The following is an 18,764-nucleotide window of genomic DNA, read 5'->3' as shown; positions in this document are numbered from 1 at the left end:
GCATCCCAAGATCAGGGCTACTTGGAAATGGAACCAGCACTAACACTATCAGTCGAACAATTACACAGCAAGAGGGAAGAAGAGGACTTTTTTGGGGAAACTGACACAACCACTAGTTAAGATTATAAAAAATGAATGTGGGGATTCCTTCCCAATAACAAGGGGATTTTTATTTTTATTACTAGATGTTTTAATTGATTTAAATTGTATACAAGACAACTGAATTTTGCTTGGTGCTTTCATAAAGCCAAGAATAACATCAGTAACACCACCACCAACAAGGTCTTTAAGAAAAACAGTATCCCCCTCTTCTTCTTCTTCTTTCGGCTTTTAGAGGTCGCCACAGCAGATCACCTGTGCGCTCATGATTGGCAGTTGAGTTTTATGGTGTTGAGTTGCCAGCCTGGCACCCAACCTTCCACAGAAGGCACGCACACACTCACACCTAGGGCCAATTTAGAGTGTCCAAACCACCTACAGCATGTCTTTGAGATGTGGGAGGAAACCGGAGCACCCGGAGGAAACCCAAGCGACCACAGGGAGGACATGCAGACTCTGCACAGAAGGCACCCCAGCCGAGGATCGAACCAGAGAACCTCTTGCTGTGAGGTGGCAATGTTAACCGCTGCACCACTGCAGCCACCCAAAAACAGTTTCCCCCACTACATCCCGCAATTCAATTGTCTGAAAACAAATGTACTATGGAAATTAGAAAATTATTAACCGATTCCCAGGTTAAGTAGGGTTACAACTTGACTCATTGTCAGGCACAATTATTGTCTGAATTAAGTTCTAATTCTGAAGTTTGGGTCAAGAAACCTGACAAAGAGGGTGGTGGTCTAGACAGACTGTGTCGAGAATGCATGGAGTCCTTTGTAATGACACCTACAGAACAGTGTCAATAAATGAACTGAATTTATTCACTTTTATATGACATATTTAGGAGAGGGAAATAGATGAGAGTATTTACAACCATTGTTACACCAGGAAACCATATACACTCACCATTTTTGGGATTCCTAAGCTTCATACAGATTTATTTGACCCCCCATCCCACACTTAAACTTACTGTTGACACAGCTGGTTTCAAGACCTACTTTACATCAATTCCCTTATTTATTAAAAGATTCTTGGGACTTTCTTACATCGGTAGGGATGGACAGTACAGTTGTGTAAGTGGAACTTACCATTACAGTAGATGTTCAGATGATCACTGCTGCAGTAGCCTTAGCTATATGGGTTATAGCCTAACAAGTACATAACAGCCGGCCAGCTTCCAAAGCTTTAGGGCACTTTCCATACACCCGAACTGTCAAGCAACACAAGCTGAGCTGACTAAAAATTATGTTTGGGTGCAAAGCCCTTCAGAGATTTCCTGCCAGCAGACAGAGGGAGGCTGAGCTCTGAAAGGACAAGGCTAGAAATAACAAAAAATAAATGTCCATGCTCTGGCAATGAAAAAACACACCAAAATATTGAGGCAGGCAGTGGTTACTGCAGCAATGATCATTGAACAACTACTGTTATAGTAAGTTCAACTGGCGTGACTGTACTAAGTTATTCATACTGACCACTCCAGTGGCCTTAGCTATATGGGTAGATTACCATAGCTAACTATATTAGGGAGGTGGAAGGAGAAGGATTCAGAAGCCCCTGGGGAATGGACTTACCACAGTTTGACCTAGATCAAGAGAAAGAATCCAGCTTATAGTGCTTTGCAAAAATATGTACAGAGAACCAAGTAACAGTTTCTAGAATACTTCTAGAACCCAACCCTTTCCAAAAAGGCACAGAAGAAGCAAAGGTCCTTGTAGAGTGGGCTTTGACCCCACCTTGAACAGATTTGTCATGGTGAGTATAACAACCATTTGGAAATAGTCTGTTTCGACACCGGTTATCCCTTCTTACATTCACAACAAATGAACAACTGATCTGATGACCTGAAAGATTTAGTTCTTTCAGGATAGTACCAGAGTGGTCTGTGGACATCCACGTATGGAGTACCCCTTCTCCCTCATTTTCAGGTTCAGGAAAGAAATTGAAGCGATGGACAGTTTGTTTTAAAGTAAACTTGAATACTACCTTTAGGCATAAAAGAAGGATTCGTTCTCAAAGAAAGCGTGTCCTTGTGGAAAATGAGGTAGGGTTGACTCACTAGAAGAGCTTGCAACTAAAGATATCTGCAGAGGTCAGAACAATCAATAAAGATGTTTTCACTGTTAAGAACCTCAAATCAGCCAAGTCAGCCAGATTAGCTGGTTCAAATGGGGCAAATGTTAATTTCTCCAACACAAAATTAGGATCCAAAGGAGGGGCCAATGGCTTACTTGGAGGTCTCTTATGCAAGAACCCTTTAAAGAACATTTTGACATGTGGTTGTCTTGAAAGAGAACGATCCATGGGTGGGCATGCTGAAATGGCTGGTAAATGAACCTTGATAGAGGAATAAGAAAGGCCGATAGTAACTCACAGAAGCATTGTGAAACCAGAGAACAACTAACCCTAAATGGGTGCTTGGTTATGCTGTTAGCAGCAACTAGAAAACCTTTTCCATTTGCTAATAATACATGATTTTCTAGTAGCAGGCTTTCTTGTCTCCATTAGTACCTGCTACATGTCCTTAGAAAACAGACGCCTAAAAGGAATTAAAACCCCATCATCCAGGTAGTTAGTTGAAGACGATTGATGCTGAGGTGTAGCAAATACCAGTGTTGGTGTGTGAGAAGATCCATTCTATGAGGAAGCCACTGGTAATTGCCCTTGCAATTTCCAAAAGAAGGGAGAACCACAACTGCTGGGCAAGAAGGGAGTCTTCCACAACAATCTTGGGGGATTCCTTCTAAATCTTTAGAAGTTTCCTGGATAGCAGTGGAAAGGTGAGTAGGAACATTCCTGTCCAAAGAAAAGAAGAAAAGAAAATGCGCCTGTCTTCCAGGGCTTCTTGCGTATAGTCCAGAAAGAGAATTTTGCCAGCTGACTGTTCAGAGAGGAGATAAAAAGGTCTACTTGAAGAACTCCCCACAGATGGATCAAATCTTGGAAGACCCCCGATCTAGTTTCCATTCGTGCGGGTCTGTCCTAGTCCTGCTCAGTTTGTCTGACAGTTTTGCTCTGACGGAATGCAGGATGCCTGCAGAGTGAGCGTGTGCTGTGAAGCTACATCCCAAGCAAACATGGCTATTCTGCAAAGAGAGTACAACCTTGTTTTCCCGTGTTTGCTGATGTACCCCATTACTGTGGTACTGTCTGCAACTACTTGAAGAGGTCCTGAGGATCAAAGATGGTTCAGAGAATTGAGTGCCTTGATCAGAGCAAGCATCTCGTTGATATTTATGTGCTTGCATCTTTCCTTGGTGTCCTATACCCCATTTTCTCTCTCCTGAAACTACTTCCCAAGCAAAGTCTGAAGCATCTCTGATGACTGACTGCACTGGAGCAAGAAGTAAGAATGAGACACCTTGATTTATGGATACCTTTTGTCTCCACCCTCTAAAACTTCCATATTCGTTTCCACCACACAGTCTTCCATTTATATATTAAGTATATTAGGTCATCGAGAATGACATCAAAATAGAAGACTTTGTGGTGGAAATTAATATTTTGAACAATATGTTCAAGCAAAGGTGCTGCCCACATTCCTTGATGGAAGACATAGAAAAGGAAGTTTTAGAGGGTAGAGTTGATAGATTTCAACCAATTTTAGGAAAAAGTGAAGTGGTTAATGAACAGACAAAGAAGTTAAGAGGACAATTTCAGTAGTGCTTTAGTGATTGAATTTAATGGAAGCTCCAACCTTATAAGAAACATAATGGTTAAGGAATGGAAAAGATTTTCCACTATTACAGATACAGACCAAATAAAAAATAAAAATGTTAAAATAGTTTACAAAAATGGGTGCAACCTTGAGAATTTCTTAGAAAGAAATGAAGCAGGGAACCTTAGAAACAGGAACCAAAGAAGAAAAGGAACATTTAAATGTGGACACTGTGCTCAGTGTCCATATATTACAAATAGGGAAACAGTGTTCCTTGAAAGTAGACAACTGGTTCTCCAGGGGAAAGAATTCAGTAACTGTGAGGACAAAGGAATAGTACATATTTGGCAAACTGTGGAATCTGTCAAGCCTTCTATGTTGGGAAGATGGAACGAAAGTTGAAAAGAAGAATTTATGAGCGCATGTATGAGATACAAAAAAAGAGACTAATGCGCTCTATAAATATAAGTTACAATGTGAACAGGCATATTATGATTTTGTTGTACTGGAAAAAGTGAAATATGACGTTAGGGGTGGCTTATGGGAGGAAATAAATGAGAACCGTGAGCTTTGGTGGCAAGTTACGCTGCAAGCCAACAAGCATCCAGGACTCAATGAAAGCATTTCCATTGCCCCCCTCCCCCTCAAATTAAGAGCTGCGAAATTATAGATCCCAAACAGGAATCTAATGTTCTTCCTTTACTTAATTATTAAGTTAACTAATTTCCATGTCAGGATTGCTATCTCAGCTTGTATTTCAACAATATGTTTTTTAACACAAGATGATGAACTACACTGACGTCAAGAAACTGAAAGTGTTTTTAGAATTTTTTTTTTAAGTATTTGTATTTTGTACGTTATTGATTTATTTATTTAACATGAAGATTTTAAACATATTTGTATTAACATGGATAGCTGCTTATTACTGTATTGCTCTGAATTTTGTAAGCATGATTACAACAGTTACTTCATACAAGTTCTGGGTTCAGAGAAATTCCTAGGAAGCATACATTCTTTATAACAGAAAATGGTAGTTCAACTTTGTTCCACAAGATGGCATTGTATTAAACGTTTTTTTTAGAAAAGGTTTTATAGGTTCATAAGTTCATACTAGGCTATCTGCCCTAGGGCATTTATAAGCCTAGCCAGAGTGTGTTTGGCTTTCACCTCCCATTTTAAATTAATTTTGCTATGCCCTTTTTCGAGGTTAGTATACTGTGCCTCTGTCTAACAGTGACACAGAAGTGATACCCGGGGTAAACCTACGATCTCCCAGCCACTCATCAAGATTCCTCTTGAAGAGAGTCAATGAGGGACTCTGCCTAACCTGGACTGGGATTTTATTCCAGAGAGAAGGGAGCCTCTGGGTTATGAATCTGTCCCTCCAGCATGTCCTATTTATTTCAGTGCTGAGGTTCAAGTTTCTCGAGCGCGTAGCTCGATGGGATTTGGATTTTCTGAGGTGCAGCATGTCCATTAATTCCGGGTTGGACATGGCTTTATACGTCAGGCACAGATCGGCTCTGAGCAGGTGGTATGCCACTGAGTAGAGCTGGAGTTTCTTTAACCGGGCAGCATATGGCATCTGTTTGAGCCCTTTGATCCTCTTGGTGAGGTACTTTTGGGGTCTTTCCAGTTGCTGCAGGTGTCTGGTAAGGTACATCCCAAAAGGGGCATTGTACTCAATTATGGGCCTGATGAGGGATGAGTAAAGAGGCACGATGACCTCCCCTGATCTAGATGTGAGTCCCTTCATGATTAGGTGGGCTAGATAAAATGTTTTTCTAACCACTTTGGCCACGTGGTTGTCAAATGAGAGATTGCTATCAACTTGGGTCCCCAGGTCCCTAATTACTTCTTCTGTACTTAATGGATTACCACCTATGTGGTAATTTGTGGGCACTTTGTTTTTGCCAAAGGAGATGACTATACACTTTTTGGCGTTTAGCTTGAGGCCATGGCTCTGGCACCAGTTGTCTGTTTCTATGAGGCCCTTTTGGAGGATGCTTGTGTCGGCTGGAGAGTCGATTATGGCGCCCAGTTTGCAGTCATCTGCAAACTTGGTCAGCCGCAGTTCTACCGTGTTGGCCTGTACCTCCGAGAAATATATACTGAACAAGAGAGGTCCCAGGACTGAGCCTTGTGGGATGCCACTTGTAACTGGTTTGGAGTCTGACATGGCTCCAGCAATTCTAACCATGTGGGTTCTGTCCTTGAGCCAGTTTGCAACCCATCTAGTGACATAGGGTTTTATATTTAAGCTGGTGAGCTTATCTATAATGCCCGAGTGGGGTATTGTATTGAAGGCTTTTGCGAGGTCCAGGTAGGCTGTGTGGACCACCTTCCCCTCGTCAATGGCCTGGGTGACTGTTTCAAAGAAATCGACCAGGTTTAAGAGGCAGGATCTGCCCTTAACAAAGCCGAACTGGGTAGGATCCAGTGTCTATAGGTCCCCAATATCTTTATTAATGAGGTCCATGATGATCCTTTCCATAGCTTTGCAGACCAAGCTAGTCAGGCTTATGGGGCGATAGTTTCCAGGATCCGTTGAGGCACCACCTTTGTGGAGAGGGACCGCTGTTGCTGTATGCCACTCTCTGGGTACATATCCTGTAGTAAGGCTGAGATTGAACAGTAGCTTTATGCTTGGGTTTAGCTCTTCTTGGAGTTCATGTAGGACGCAGCCCGGGACACCGTCTGGTCCCATTGATGCTGTCTTTTTTGCTTTGGAGAGGGCGGCTCTTACCTGAGCATCTGAGATGTCAGGGGGGCAGCACTCTGCTGGGATAGATATTTGCCCATTTGGTGGGGAGGGGGGGGGGGAGAGAAGTTTGCGCCGAACCTGTCAGCTAGGATGTTGGCAATGTCTGTGGGTTTGGTGTATTTTTTGTCATTTTGGACTAATTCTGAGCATATCTGGGAATTCCCACCCAGGTTCCTAACATAACTAAAGAAAGCCTTGGGATTATCCTTAGTGTCCTGTGCAATATTTCTCTCGAAGCTGGCCTTAGACAATTTTATGAGTGCCCGTAGTTTTTTGCTAATACTGATCAGCGATGCCTTCCCTTTTTGGGATTTTGCTCTATCATGTAGTAGCTTCCTCCTTCAATTGTATAGTTTGTTTATGGCTGGGGTCCACCAGACAGGACGTCTGCCTTTGGAGGATTGGGTCTTGGTTTTATTTGGGATTGCATGATCCATGCATTCCTGAAGGTGTTCATAGAATGCGTTTATAAAGGATTCTGCAGTCTGGGACATATTTTCCACAGGCCCGGGGGCTTTGAAGGATTCCACCTCGGTTTTGAGGAGTGTGAAATTTGCTTTAGAGAAGTTTTTCACTGTGGTTTACTGGGCAGGGGGTGGGGTCGGGATGTGAATATCCAGTGAGATTAGTTTATGGTCTGATCTTACCAGTGAGGGATACACTTCTGGTCTGGAGCATGGAGTCCCCATGTTGGTGATGATCAGGTCCAGTATGTTTTCCCCTCTTGTGGGAGTGGTAACAAGTTGTTCCATAGCATTTGAGTTTATAAATTCTAGGAACCTTTGGGCTAGGGTGTTGGAGCTAGAGTAATGCTCCCAGTCTATGTTTGGGTAGTTGAAGTCTTAAAAGTTAGAGATTTTAAAGTCTAAATTAAAGTAATAAAAGTGACTTTATCAAAGAGTTTGCAAACTTTTAGACAACTGGTATGATATTTGATAGTCATCATTAGTACAATTAGGTCAATAGTACTTTTTATGCAAGAAATAAGGCATTTAGAATGTGCTTTACAAGTTTTCATGACATAATTTTCAATTATGCCTCATTTACTATGCAGCATGAGAGTGGTGGTTTTAAATGTTAATTGATGTGTATATATATATATATATATATATATATATATATATATATATATATATATATATATGCACTGATGTAGCTACCAGCCCACATCTGAGGAAGTTTTTGAAACAAAAACGTACTTGCATTTGGAGCGTTAGTGTGATTTCAGTGTTCCTTCCTGTGAAGCGAATGCTTGGATTAAACTATTTTAACAGCTGAAAAGCTTTGTTCCTTGGCGTTTTTATCCTGTGGATTTCTGTGGACTACACTGTTAAATCAACAACTACAAGGCTTGACTAAGTCGTCCTGTCCGTAAGCTTCATTGCGTTTTCTTCCAGGGTCTTAGCATATGTTTTTTTTAAGTTACTTCCATGACAATATGTTCCATGGCCTTGCAGATCAGGCTCATCAGACTGATGAGGCGGTAGTTCCCGGGATCCAAGGTGGATCCCCCCTTGTGGAGTGGGATAACTGTAGCTGTGCGCCACTCAGTGGGCACGAAGCCTGAGGTGAGGCTATGATTAAACATGACACTTGGGTGAGGTGCCAGTTCATTTTGTAGTTCATGTAGTACACAGCCTGGGATGTCGTCTGGTCTCATGGATGCTGTATTCTTAGCCTTGGAGAGTGTGGTTTTTACCTGTGTGGCTGTTATTACTGGAATTTGGCAATTTTTCGGTATTGAGATGGGCCCTTTAGGAGATGGGGGGGTGAAGTTGGCACTGAATTGATCTGCCAGGATATTGGCAATATCCTTGGGATTAGTATATTTAATGCCATTCTGTTGTAGCTCAGAGCAGATCTGAGCATTGCCATTTAGATTTTTGACATAACTATAGAATGCCTTGTGGTTGTCTTTGGAATCTTTGGCAATTTTATTTTTGTAACTAGCTTTGAAGGATTTTATGAGGGATCTCAGCTTTTTACTGAGGCTGGTAAGTGAGTTTTTTGCATCCTGAGAGTTTCCTCTTTTCTGCAACAGTTTCTTCCTTTTGTTGTAGTGTTAGTTTATGGCAAGGGACCACCTTTTGGAGGAGAGCGTCTTGGTTCTATTTGGGATGGCACGATTCATGCACAAGTGAATGTGCCCGTACACTGAATTAGTGCAGGATTCAGCAATCGAACTTTCAGTTCCCATCTGCATGGGTGTCATGAAGTTTGTCACTTCTGAATTGAGTAGCATGAACTTGTCTTTTACTCAGCTCAGCTTTAGCTGCTTGACGGTTTGGGTGTGTGGAAGGTGCCCTGAAGTTTTGGAAACTGGCTGGCTATTATATCCTTGGCATCTGTTCAGTGACAACTTAGTGTGTTTTACAATTGATGTGAAATATTTATTTTTTTATGTAGTATTACAACAACAGCAACTTGTGAGGAACACCTTCCCGTACAACTGAGGGAAGTAGTTTTGTTTAACAATTTTGTATGTTTTGAAACTTAGTTATATCAGCAAAGGACAGGCATACTTATGGAGGGAACTCTGTGCGCCTCCATTTATGGCAACTTGATTTTAGCATACTGGGACAAACATTTTATATTTAATACAGATTTTAGTAACGGAGTTTATATTTACTTTACTTGTATGATATAGTTGTTTTTTTGGTTGTTTCCCTTGAAAAACTTCATCAGTTTATTGACTGTTAATTTTTCTACTGATTTTTTTTAAATTTACACACACGCACCATGTCACAACCTAATATTTTTAGATGTTAAGACTTCTAAAGATTTTCACTCTAAGTTTGCATCTACTCTTTACAGGAAAACTACCTACTCTAATTCATTTTTATATTTTACTAGTTGCTATACATATTTCCAAAAAAAAAATCTTTAGTGAAGGAACAGTATGGTTGACAAAAAATATTTCAAAGGAAGCCGCGTTTTGCAGGAAATGGAAATTTTAACAAATATGCTAAAGAGAAGATGTTACTTTTCTGACTTTTTGAAAATCATAGGGGATGAAGTGATTAACAAAAGTAAAAGTAGGTTTCATATGACTTTATTGGGTTATATGACCCCTAACACTTACTTCAGATCCAGAAGGTGACTCTTCCTGCCCTACATTATGTTTAACTTTTAGTACTAAAAATTACCATACTCAGGACATTGTATATAATAATTGGGACATTTTTACATACACTAATGGTTTTAGCAACATTTTGGGGAATACCTCCAAAATGATCTTTAGCAGAGGTTCCAATATTAAAAAAAATGTTAGAATGTAGCAAATCTAACACAGGGTCTAACACAGGGTTCAATAGCAGCTTATTTGGTTACTATAAGTGCAATATTTTGAAAGGCTGTGAAATTGTTATTGCACATTTTCTGTCATAGTCTACTAAATTTCATGCAGATTGTAGTATTAAAGGGTTAATTTATTTGGCAGTCTGTCAAAAATGTGATGCATTTTATACTGGCAAGACAACACGCAGTCTGTGTGAACATGTTTACGAATACAACTTTGATATTATAAAGGAAAGGACAAACAATGCTTTGGCAAAACGCATTTTGCTTTATCCCACACATTCATTTGTATTGCTAACTTTGGAAAAGATACAGGTCAATCCCGGGGGTGAACCGTGACAGGAACTTTTATAAGTGAGAGAATTATGGCGGCAGTTGAAGTTCAGATTTGACTGAATGACATGTTATTACTGACTAGTGTTCTAAAACTACAGCACATTAAAGATTAGGTTTTAAGCATGACTGCTGTTACTACAACTTATTTTTAACTTAGTAGCTCTGCACTGCTGTTTAAGTTATTTAACTTTGAACATTGTTAGTCAATTAATTTTTTGATTAGGCACGTGACATTGTTGATATTAAAAATGCATTATTTATTTATTTTTTTAAACAGATGAGTTAGTTCTGCAGAAGTCCTCAAATAGAAGGAGATGAAGCCGCTTAAGATATATTTTTATTGTTTTAATAAAATTGTAGTGAGTTGCCCAAGTTCAACAGCATATTTTATATCAACCTAAGGTGCCACCAACTCAAGCAGATGAGACTTTGGTTTAACGTCTCATCTGAGGGACAAGTATCTCATGGGCTATTACAGTGAAGACTCCACTATGACTAGATCTTTCTTGCAGTTTTTACTAAATGGTATGGCTGTGTCACCTTTTAACCCTGTGGTTCAGATTCAATATATAAAGTTTCAGATTTATAAAATATAGAAGAACACTGTAATAAGATACTAGAATACAAGAATTGCTGAAAACTTGTAGTGAAAAGATTGTGATGAATTTTTTTAACCTATCAAATCAGACTAGTTATGGTGGAGAGTGTGCACTGCCAATATAAGAGTGTGTGTGTCTGTACGCGCACATGGGAGGGGGGGGGGTAGGTTTGTTTAGTATGCACTATTTGATAAAAGACAACTGTGAATGCCCTAAAATTACTAACATCCAACAGTCCATTGCAGTATCACATCCTCAGCTGTGCAAATGGCACTGTCAAAGTTACAGTAGCCCTTAACACAAAAAGGTGGAACAAAATTTAAACCTAAATTGTATGTTATATCCTCAACCAAAGGGAAGAGGCTATGACATTCTGGGCTCTCTCCAAGGTCAGGAACAGCTGACATGGGAGTACACCCAGCTTGGTACCAATAAAGACAATCCCCAGATCAGGAGTCAGAGAAGACTTCCTTTAATTTATGGTGACCCTGTGCTACCAAAGCCATCAACTTATAATTTTAGAGGTTAGAGTACAATCACTGCTGCAGTCATAACATCAGGAGAGTCCTATAGCTTTCAGCACATATCCTTTAGGTGGTTGGCACTCCTGAGGATAAAGTGGGCTAGATACCCTTCAGAATATCTGTAGCAAACCCTTCTGGAACCCTAGACGTGATTTCTGTAGTGCTTGGAAAAGGTATGGACTGAGGACCAGGCAGACATTTCCTGAATATCTTTTTTGGAACCCCCCATTTTAAGAATGTTAACAGTGATGACCATGTCCCTGACAGAATGAGATCATACATCATCTCATAAACATTTGCCATAGAGTTTGTGGCAGATAATAATAAAAATGGGAAATTCATTTGCAAATGGTTTTCCTTGAGCTGGGCAGCCCCTTTTTGTTTTTTTTTTCCCAAAAGACTGCAAATAGGTGATCGGTCCTTTTGTATACCTCTGTTTTATCAAGGTAGTACCTTAATTGTATATGCATATCCAGTAAGTGAAGAATTCCTGCTCTTTTATTTTGTGGCTTAGGGGAAGAAAAAGTAATTGACTGACTGGCCTGGTTTGGTGCAAGCTCTGTCATACCTTTTGGCATTAACGAGAGGCTGGTGCACAAGGTAACCCTATCTATGTGAAAACCAAGAAAGCTTCCTTGCACAAAAATGCCTTTAACTTAGAAAGACTTGGCCGAACTGACTGCCACCAGGAATACTGACGTCCACAAAATGACAGCTCATGTAGGTTGACTTGACTGGTTTAAAGTTTGGTAAGGTCAGTTTTTCAAGGTTTAGATCCTGTGTTAGAGCAACCAACCTCTTTGGAGGCCTGAGATACAGGACTCTCTCGCAGTAGTTTTACTGCTCTCCTAGGAATGAGTGTTGGGTCCAGAGGTAAACATTCTGCTATGGTGGATCACCAAATGTCTATAACATATATGGTCGTAATACAAGCTAAGCCTATGTGAAATAAATCTGCCAAGAACGGCAATATCACTGGCAACTCTGCTTCATTAAATATTACATTACTGGTTTGGTACCATAAGGAAGATAGTTTCCATTTTGCCAGACATGATTTCCTAGTGTTTGGCTTCTCAGCCTCCCTGATTATGGTTTGCATGCTTTCAAACAATAGGTGACTAAAGGATAACAAGGTTCAATCTTTCAGGATGTCAGATTAAAAGCTAAGAGCCCCTGGTGTACTAGAGAGGCTCCTCAGAACTCAGCACGGCCACCTGCTTGGGCAAAACAATGTAATTTTCCCTGGCCATCAACAACAGGTTTAAGAATCAGTGTTTTGTTCAAAGAGCAGCAATCAAGATAATGTTTTGGCTGTTCCTCCAGTATTTTCTGGATCACCCATGAAAACAAGAGTGGGGGTGGTAAGGCATACACAAACTTGCCACTTCTAGCTGATAGGGAATGCACCCACCACTTAGCCTTCTGCTTCAGGAACCAGGAAGAAAAGTTTCTGATCTAAAAATTCTTGTGAGATGCAAACAGAGCTTTCTCTGGCAGCTCCCATTTTTGTGCACTTGAAAGAAAAAAACCTGCCTGTGTAGTGCCCACTTGTGGGGGTCTGGCAAGTGTCTGCTCATCTGGTCTGCCCCTAAGTTAATTTTGCTGGGACACAAACTGCTACTAATATGGTAGTTTGGCTTACTGCCATCTCCCAGTATTTTCATTCCTATCCTGCAGTTTTGTAGGCATGTAATCTTTCATTCATTTATTGATGTACCACATGACCATGGTGTAAGTCCAAGACTATTTTCAGGATACATGGAACCCATTAGGACCATTTACAAGTTTATGAGGAGTCTGCACTCTAACTTGGATCATGTTGCCCTGCACTTTCAGGCCTGAATGTCCCCTGCAAGCCTGCTCTAAAACATCTGTACTAACAAGTCTGGTTGTGGGCTGGGGGCAGAAGGGCATGCCCTTTTTCTGTTTGACAACTATGAACCATCAGACTAATTTTATTTTTAGGCATGATATAGCTGGTAGGGGCTGTTTAGTGATTACAAGTGCTGATCTCACAGGTTCCTTGGATGCCACTGGATTTTCCTTATATGCCTGTGGGCCAATGAGACCATTAGTGTGACAGTGATCAGGAGCTCTACAACAACGAGGATATCTCTGGCCATTTAAAGAGATTTCTGTTCCATTTGCTGAAAGATGACTGAGCCAGAAATAGATTCTCAAAGGATCATTGCTTTACCCAGGTTAAAAATCAAAATATATATGTAAGTAAAAAAATGGAAGAGTACTTTCTCCTAAGGGAGGAACACTGGAAAATTCTTTGTCTGGAACAGCCCCCATGAACACTGTTCTTGGAAAGAGTGTTGTACTCGACTTCCACAAGGTCCAAGGTAAAGTTGAGATTTTGCAGGCATTGTTGGGAAAGGGCATTGTTTTCATGGTCTTCGCCTGACACTGGCTTGTAGGAGACCATTGTCATGGTACTAGTAGATATGTATGCCATTTGTCATGCAATGAGCAATTACCAGCATTATTAATTTGGTGAAAAATCTTGAAACAGTGGGCCCAGCCATAAGGCAAGTAGGTGAACTGGAAATAGTACCCCACTGCTACAAATCTTAGTAATCTCCTGTCCCATTTGTAAATTGGTATGTGCAGATATATTTATATATATATATTTATATATATATATATATATATATATATATATACATATATATATAAATATATATATATACATATAGATATAAATATATATATATATATATATATTTATATATATATATATATATATATATATATATATATATTTTTTTTTTTAATCCATGGTGACCATAAATACTTTGGGACTTAGTAACCAAAGGAGAACCTGGAGGGTTAGCATTTTGATTTTGGGGGGGCTCTAAGAAAACTTGTTTAATTTGGAAAAGCACAGAAGGGCTTCCATGCACCTTCTTTTCTCAGAAACAAGAACAGCCTTGAGTAAAAATGTTTTGAGTTCCAGTCCCCTAAGGACAATTCTATGGCAAAGAACTACTGGTCTGGTGGGTCCTTTGGTATTCCTTTGCCTAGAGGCTTTGATATGATCTCTAGACAGTGCCATACTGCAATGATCACTAGTATCGGTCTGTCTTGCTTGCCCTATATTCCTCCAGGAAAGCTGTAAATTTCTCTCCTAAGTTTAGTAAAGGGTAGTAGGACTGGGTGGGGGAAGAGAGGATCAGGTTGTGCTAAGTCAGAATAATTATTTTGTGGGGGCTAAATTTTGTTGGCCTTCTTGCTGTGTGTGTCATCTGGCCATTTTTTTTTCTGATGAATACACTAGACCCCCCCCTTTCTGGGCTGTTGGTCTTTTTGTGTTTTTTTTTTCTTTCTAAAAGGAGTCCTGCTTGTTACAGTAATTCTTAGTATATTTATACAGAAGAGAATGGGACATACATCCAATTGTAGCCATCATTTTCTCCTTTCATGTTCACAAGACCCCTTAAGTTTGCAGACTAAACAGCAGCTTCCTGGTAAAGGGGCATTCAGAAGCTTGACCCTGATGTCCTCTGCTAATAGCTGTGACTGGAAACATGTATGTATTAGATATGACCCTGTGGCAGCCTGCCTAGATTGTAAATCAACTGCATTGTAGACACATTTGATGTTACACTGTTGAACAGCCACTTGAATGAGTTGCTTGAGTGGTACCCTCGGTTCCTCCTTTGTGGTACCCATGTTCCAACGTCTGCTTTAAGATTTATTTTTGGAGCTTCCAAAAATGAAACTGGCAATCCAGAGCTCTAAATGCTAAAATGGAAGAAGCACAAGTCTTCTTCTTATAACTCTCCTGGAGTCTAATCATCCTGTCATTTTGCCGCCTTCTTGAGGAGATAGATAAGCTTCTAGAGGGGGAAAGAAAAAGAGAGAGAGAGAGAGAGAGAGAGAGAAAGAAAATGAGACTCAAGATCTACCACTTGTTTTTTTATGCAAAAAAAGAGAGGCATGATCGTGAACTATTTAAAATCTGCATGGCATTTTTGGGGCTCGGGTGGGGGTGCACAGAATTTTGATCTTGAGAACTGGCCTCAAACATGTCCAGTAATGATCCTTGAAAAGGGAGAACTGCTAGCAGATTGTGGGAGGCAGTAGCCCAGTAACTATAAAGCCCTCTTTTGAATATTAGATATCTCCCCAATCTGCCACCGAAAGTGACGGAAACAAAAATAAAACAATGATGCCCTACTCTTATATGAAGTTTGAGCATCTGGCCTTTTCAATCTGTCATATTTCTCAGCTGTAGTGACTGAGGATTGAAATGAAACTGACAATAGCAAATACAGTCCTGCTACATGCTGCTTACCTGACAGAACTGAATACCTCGTACACTGTTCCCAAGCTTGTCCAATGGTGGAGACCAGCACATCATACCCATTACATTTGGAACAACAAGAAGGATACCACCAGAAACTCCGGATTTTGCTGGTAGACCAACCTAAAATAATTATACTTCACATTAAAATCGAAAAACAAAAAGCTCTCTACAAATGTAAAAATGGAGTGTTACCCAATGGAAAGTAAATCAAGGAATATTTTTCCAATTATTTAGAATATTTACTTTATGCACATAAAAAAGCTTTTATTACATGGGTACTCTAATTCCAGCAGAAAGAAAAACAAAAAATCATTGTTAAATTAATTAAAATATTCACTTCACATACATAAAAAGCCTTCATTAAAATGGGTGTTCTAATTCTAGCTTCGTAGTTGCTACAGCTGCTAAACATTAGCTAGTGTTATGTGAATTATAACTATTTTTACATTACATTAACCAATATTTCCAATCATAGCTATACAGAATTGCATAAAACAGATGGGAGTATTTAAAATGCATATTTTAAACTGAATTGAGATAATATTCTACCTCTATCTGGGTTTTGGGTTGTTAAAAAATATATATTTATGAGAGATATAACATGCTTAAAACTGACCAAAAAACTGCCTGCTGAAAAATGATTTCAAGACATCCCTGTCCTTGATGTTGAGCCTTTGCATTACAGAAAAAGAACATAAAGGACTTATGGCTTTAGAAAAACACCAACCCCGGGATTCATGAAGCTTGCGCCAGGTGCAGGCGTAGCGTAGGTGGTATAAAGCCAAATATGGCCGCTGAGCGATTCAGGTACGATCTAATTCCACGTGCACTACCAGAGTATGCCAGATCTGCGCAGCTCTCGGCTCATGTATGCTAATCACCCCATGCGCAGTAGTGCAGCATGCAAATGAAGGTACAGCAATTCATGAAGTGGTGCAGGCGTAGCATAAGCATACAGAAATGTAAACCAAAAAAAAAAAAAAAACGGTTTACATTTTTCCAAACAGAACATCGGAGCCATGAAAGTGGACCAAACTTACGTATTACAAAGTTAACATATGCCAGTGGATAAATATACAGCCAATGGCATAAAAAACATGCACAACACATACAAAATAACATTTAATGTCATGGCCACACTAACGCACAGTACAACTGCAGGGCATGTGTGCCCAAACGGGAACACAAGGAAAATATATATGTGCGCAAACGGGAACACAAGGAAAATATATACAGATGTCATAAAATTGCAATGTAACACAAATCATGATTTCGCCATAATAGTCAATGGTATGCATGCTACACCACAACCAAGGTGAAAGGGTTGCTAAGGGTCTGTGACAGTGTTCGGAGTGGTAACTATGAATTAGTAGTCAATGCCATGCAAATGAGGCAAGTAATACTGAATCGCAAACGTCCTGCCAGCCTAAGGATGTACCATACGGTGCAGCGGTACAACACAGAGGAGTGGCCTGGAGGCAAGGGCACCCGCAGCCAGGTGCACTTGCACCCACCTGGAATTGTCTTTTAATTAAAAAAAAAAATTTTTTTTAGGGTGTTCTTTAAGAAAGCCCTTCAAATCCAGTCACACAGATACTTTTGCGTCTGTGCGACTGATGTTTTAAGTCTTTATCTTCCGCTCATTGCACACTAACGTTAAATTCAAACACAAAGTGCGCAGAAATCGATTCCACATCAAGCCGGAGTCACAGTAAGGAGAGATTTTTTTCCCCAAGACTCCGTTTACGTGCTGGAAGGAAGCTCCGTTTGTTACAGGCTGAGAGGTCTGTATTTATGTACTTTTGCTATGCAGGCTGAGAGGTCCGTTTTACTTGTAGTGCTACGCAGGCTAAGAGGTCCGTTTTACTTGTAATGCTATGCGGCTGAGAGATCCGTTTTACTTGTAATGCTATGCCGGCGGAGAGATCCGTTTTACTTGTAATGCTATGCAGGCTGAAAGGTCCGTTTTATTTGTAGTGCTATGCAGGCTGAGAAGTGTGTGTATGTGGATGGACTCTTCATCTCTTTATATCACATTAGGATATTACCTATTTAAGTAGTTATCTTTGTTGTTTATATATAGGTTCTTGACACGTTAATACATTCTGTTAAAATTGACTCTTTCCCTTCATTGAATATTTTTTAAATAGAATATGTGGTCACATGTATCTGACTGACTGAAAATCACTATATTTCTAATGTGATCTGTGCTCGGTATACAACATCCTCACCTATCTTAAGAAATACGGCTTCTGACGTGACAGCAACTGTATAATCCCATGTTATAACTTCCTGATCAGCCATTGTCAAACTACACGTAAGTTTGTGAACCCCAGACACATTTATCTTGAACTCAGAAAACAAAAGTGCCTTTCTTAGCATTTAATTTGTCTAGTACTGTTCTTACCTCGCAGCTTTTCAAATTTTTGCCGCATATTTTTGATCTGTTCCTCATATAAAAATTGTGGTTTTCTGGCAAAAAACTTGAGATTGAACTCACTATATAATGATAGATATTTGAGTTTCCAACTTCATATCTATCAGAAAATGCATACTAATTCTTAACCTATTAAAAAAAAAAAAAAAAAACTTTGTAAGTTGATAAGAGCAATGTTTAAAATCTGTATATATTTTTGGGGCCTTTGTCACCCATTATTTTTTACTTTGTCCATATTTCTTGGACTAAGAGGTTGAGATGTATGCTTACATCCATATTTCCACAACTCTCATTTTGTCATCTCTTTGTATGTACATGCTTAACAGACAACTTATCCAAAACAGGCAGGGGACGTTCAGTTGCTCGAGCATGGCAGAGAAACATAATGTCTAATTTCAGAAGCATAGCTTCTTCACTCAAGTTGCAACCACGAGAACAGTCATTTTCAAATAATATGTAAACAAAAGTGCATAAGGAACTGTGCTGTCCCTCATAAATAATATGTTTGCATTTGTAGTTCTTAGGAGGCAAAACTGAGTGTGTTTCCCCCCAACCCCACCAATATGGGTGTGACACGAGGATCTGAAGGATAATGTACTCAGAATGTACTTACTAATTATTATTTTTAAGTATTACAATTTCAGCTGATGGACAGATAACTCCTAAATGCTTTATCCCATGCATGCATCCTTTCAAATTATCAATGGTATGATTCCAATCATTCTCATTAGGGTCATA

At 39.7% G+C, this 18,764-nt stretch overlaps 1 protein-coding gene across 4 annotated transcripts in view; it reads right to left on the bottom strand.

Annotated features, from left to right (window-relative positions):
- GLS (glutaminase) overlaps nt 1-18,764 on the bottom strand; it is a 1,896,678-nt gene that overhangs the window by 750,329 nt on the left and 1,127,585 nt on the right. For all 4 annotated transcript variants that reach the window (XM_044075192.1, XM_044075191.1, XM_044075190.1 and 1 more), the window contains exon 13: nt 15,578-15,709. In XM_044075192.1, the coding sequence (XP_043931127.1) occupies nt 15,578-15,709 (132 nt within the window). The remainder of the gene's footprint in view (nt 1-15,577; nt 15,710-18,764) is intronic.

Source organism: Protopterus annectens, chromosome 6.part0, assembly GCF_019279795.1.
Source record: "Protopterus annectens isolate FY-2018-M chromosome 6.part0, PAN1.0, whole genome shotgun sequence".
In the NCBI taxonomy this organism is placed as follows: Eukaryota; Metazoa; Chordata; order Ceratodontiformes; family Protopteridae; genus Protopterus; species Protopterus annectens.
This window is presented reverse-complemented; position numbering and strand designations above follow the sequence as displayed.